This window comes from Penaeus monodon, chromosome 4, assembly GCF_015228065.2.
Source record: "Penaeus monodon isolate SGIC_2016 chromosome 4, NSTDA_Pmon_1, whole genome shotgun sequence".
In the NCBI taxonomy this organism is placed as follows: domain Eukaryota; kingdom Metazoa; phylum Arthropoda; class Malacostraca; order Decapoda; family Penaeidae; genus Penaeus; species Penaeus monodon.
This window is the reverse complement of record NC_051389.1, coordinates 53,936,465-53,937,844: the sequence shown is the minus strand read 5'-3', so window position 1 is coordinate 53,937,844 and position 1,380 is coordinate 53,936,465. Positions and strand designations below refer to the sequence as shown.

Below are 1,380 nucleotides of genomic sequence, written 5' to 3'. Positions count from 1 at the left end.
TTAAAACCATAAAGGATATTTGTACTGGATGAGTTGATTTTGCCTAGAACTTTTTAGCTTTATTTTTAACTGTAGATTTTTATAGAAAGCTTTTAAAAGAGTTTTAGAAGGGAAAATGTAATTTTTTTTTGTAGATTTTTTTACTTTTAATCTACAAATTTTTTTCCTTGTGAAATTATAAACGAATTGTCAAAGAGCCGTTCAAAGAGAGAGTACTTACTATCATCATATACAAATATTTTCTTTTTTTTGACACAGTCCTCTCTCTTAACACAGAACATAGTTGAGAACCTGGGTACACAGAACAGTCCAGTTAGAGACCCAGAGAAACTTCTCCAGGATATGGATGTCAACAGACTCAGGGCTGTTATATATCGTGATGTGGTATGTACGCAGATTACTATTTTGCGGGTCTGTGATCCCTATTTTTGTGATTTCCTGCTTGAATTTTTGCAAGGTGAACTTCCTGAATTTGAATTGGAAACTTACCTTACTCTAAACCCTAAAGGATTTTGAGGAAATACTGTAAAGATGTATTTTAGGCAAACTCTGGCCCATTCATTTTTTCTTCCTTTCTTTTTTTTGTACCCTTTTTGAATGACATCAGTTCCTTTATACCATTTAGAGAATTCTTTGTATTACTTATTGTTATAATTGTTTCTTAAAATCAAATAAGTGAATTCAAATCTAATAAAAATTACCAATGAAATTCAAATACCAGTGAACACTGATGCCACAGAAAAGTTTAATAGTTCTTTTCAGATAAAAGAGAAAAATGCTTCTTTAATAACTCTTGATTTATTTTCATTTCTCACAGGAGGAAACCAAGCAAGCACAGTTCCTGTCATTAGCCATTGTTTATTTTATCTCGGTGCTGATGGTATCAAAGTATAGAGACATCCTGGAACCTCCCACCAATGCTCCCTCCTCTCCTCCCCCACCTCCCCAGACAGCTCACACCAATGGGGCATTCACACAACACCATTTCTCAGGTAGGTTTTACAGTTCATTTTATGATAACTTGGGAAGTCAATTTAGTGCAAGAATTTGAATAACAAGATGTAATTGTAACAAACAATATGGACAGGCTCATGATTTTGCCTAAATTTATAATTATATGACTGTACTTTAATGGATTTTGTTATATTTTTATCATAATATGAATGTTGGTAGGAAGTTGTGATTATCCTTTTCTTGCTGCATGTGATATATCTATGTCATCAGAAGAGAAAGCATCAAATGAAGACAATAAAAAAGACACAGATAAAGACAATGAAAAACAAGGCAAGAGTAAAGAGACTCCAAAACTAGAAAAAGGGGAGAGGTGTCAAGATAAAGCAAAGAGTAGTAAAGAAAATGAAGTAGCAGTGTTACCCATGG

General features: G+C 33.1%; 1 protein-coding gene across 1 annotated transcript in view; it reads left to right on the top strand.

Moving 5' to 3' along the window:
• Positions 1-1,380, top strand: part of LOC119572609 (neurobeachin-like) — a 14,131-nt gene that overhangs the window by 504 nt on the left and 12,247 nt on the right. The window contains exons 2-3 of the mRNA XM_037919714.1: positions 259-384; positions 818-992. Of these exons, the coding sequence (XP_037775642.1) occupies positions 259-384; positions 818-992 (301 nt within the window). The remainder of the gene's footprint in view (positions 1-258; positions 385-817; positions 993-1,380) is intronic.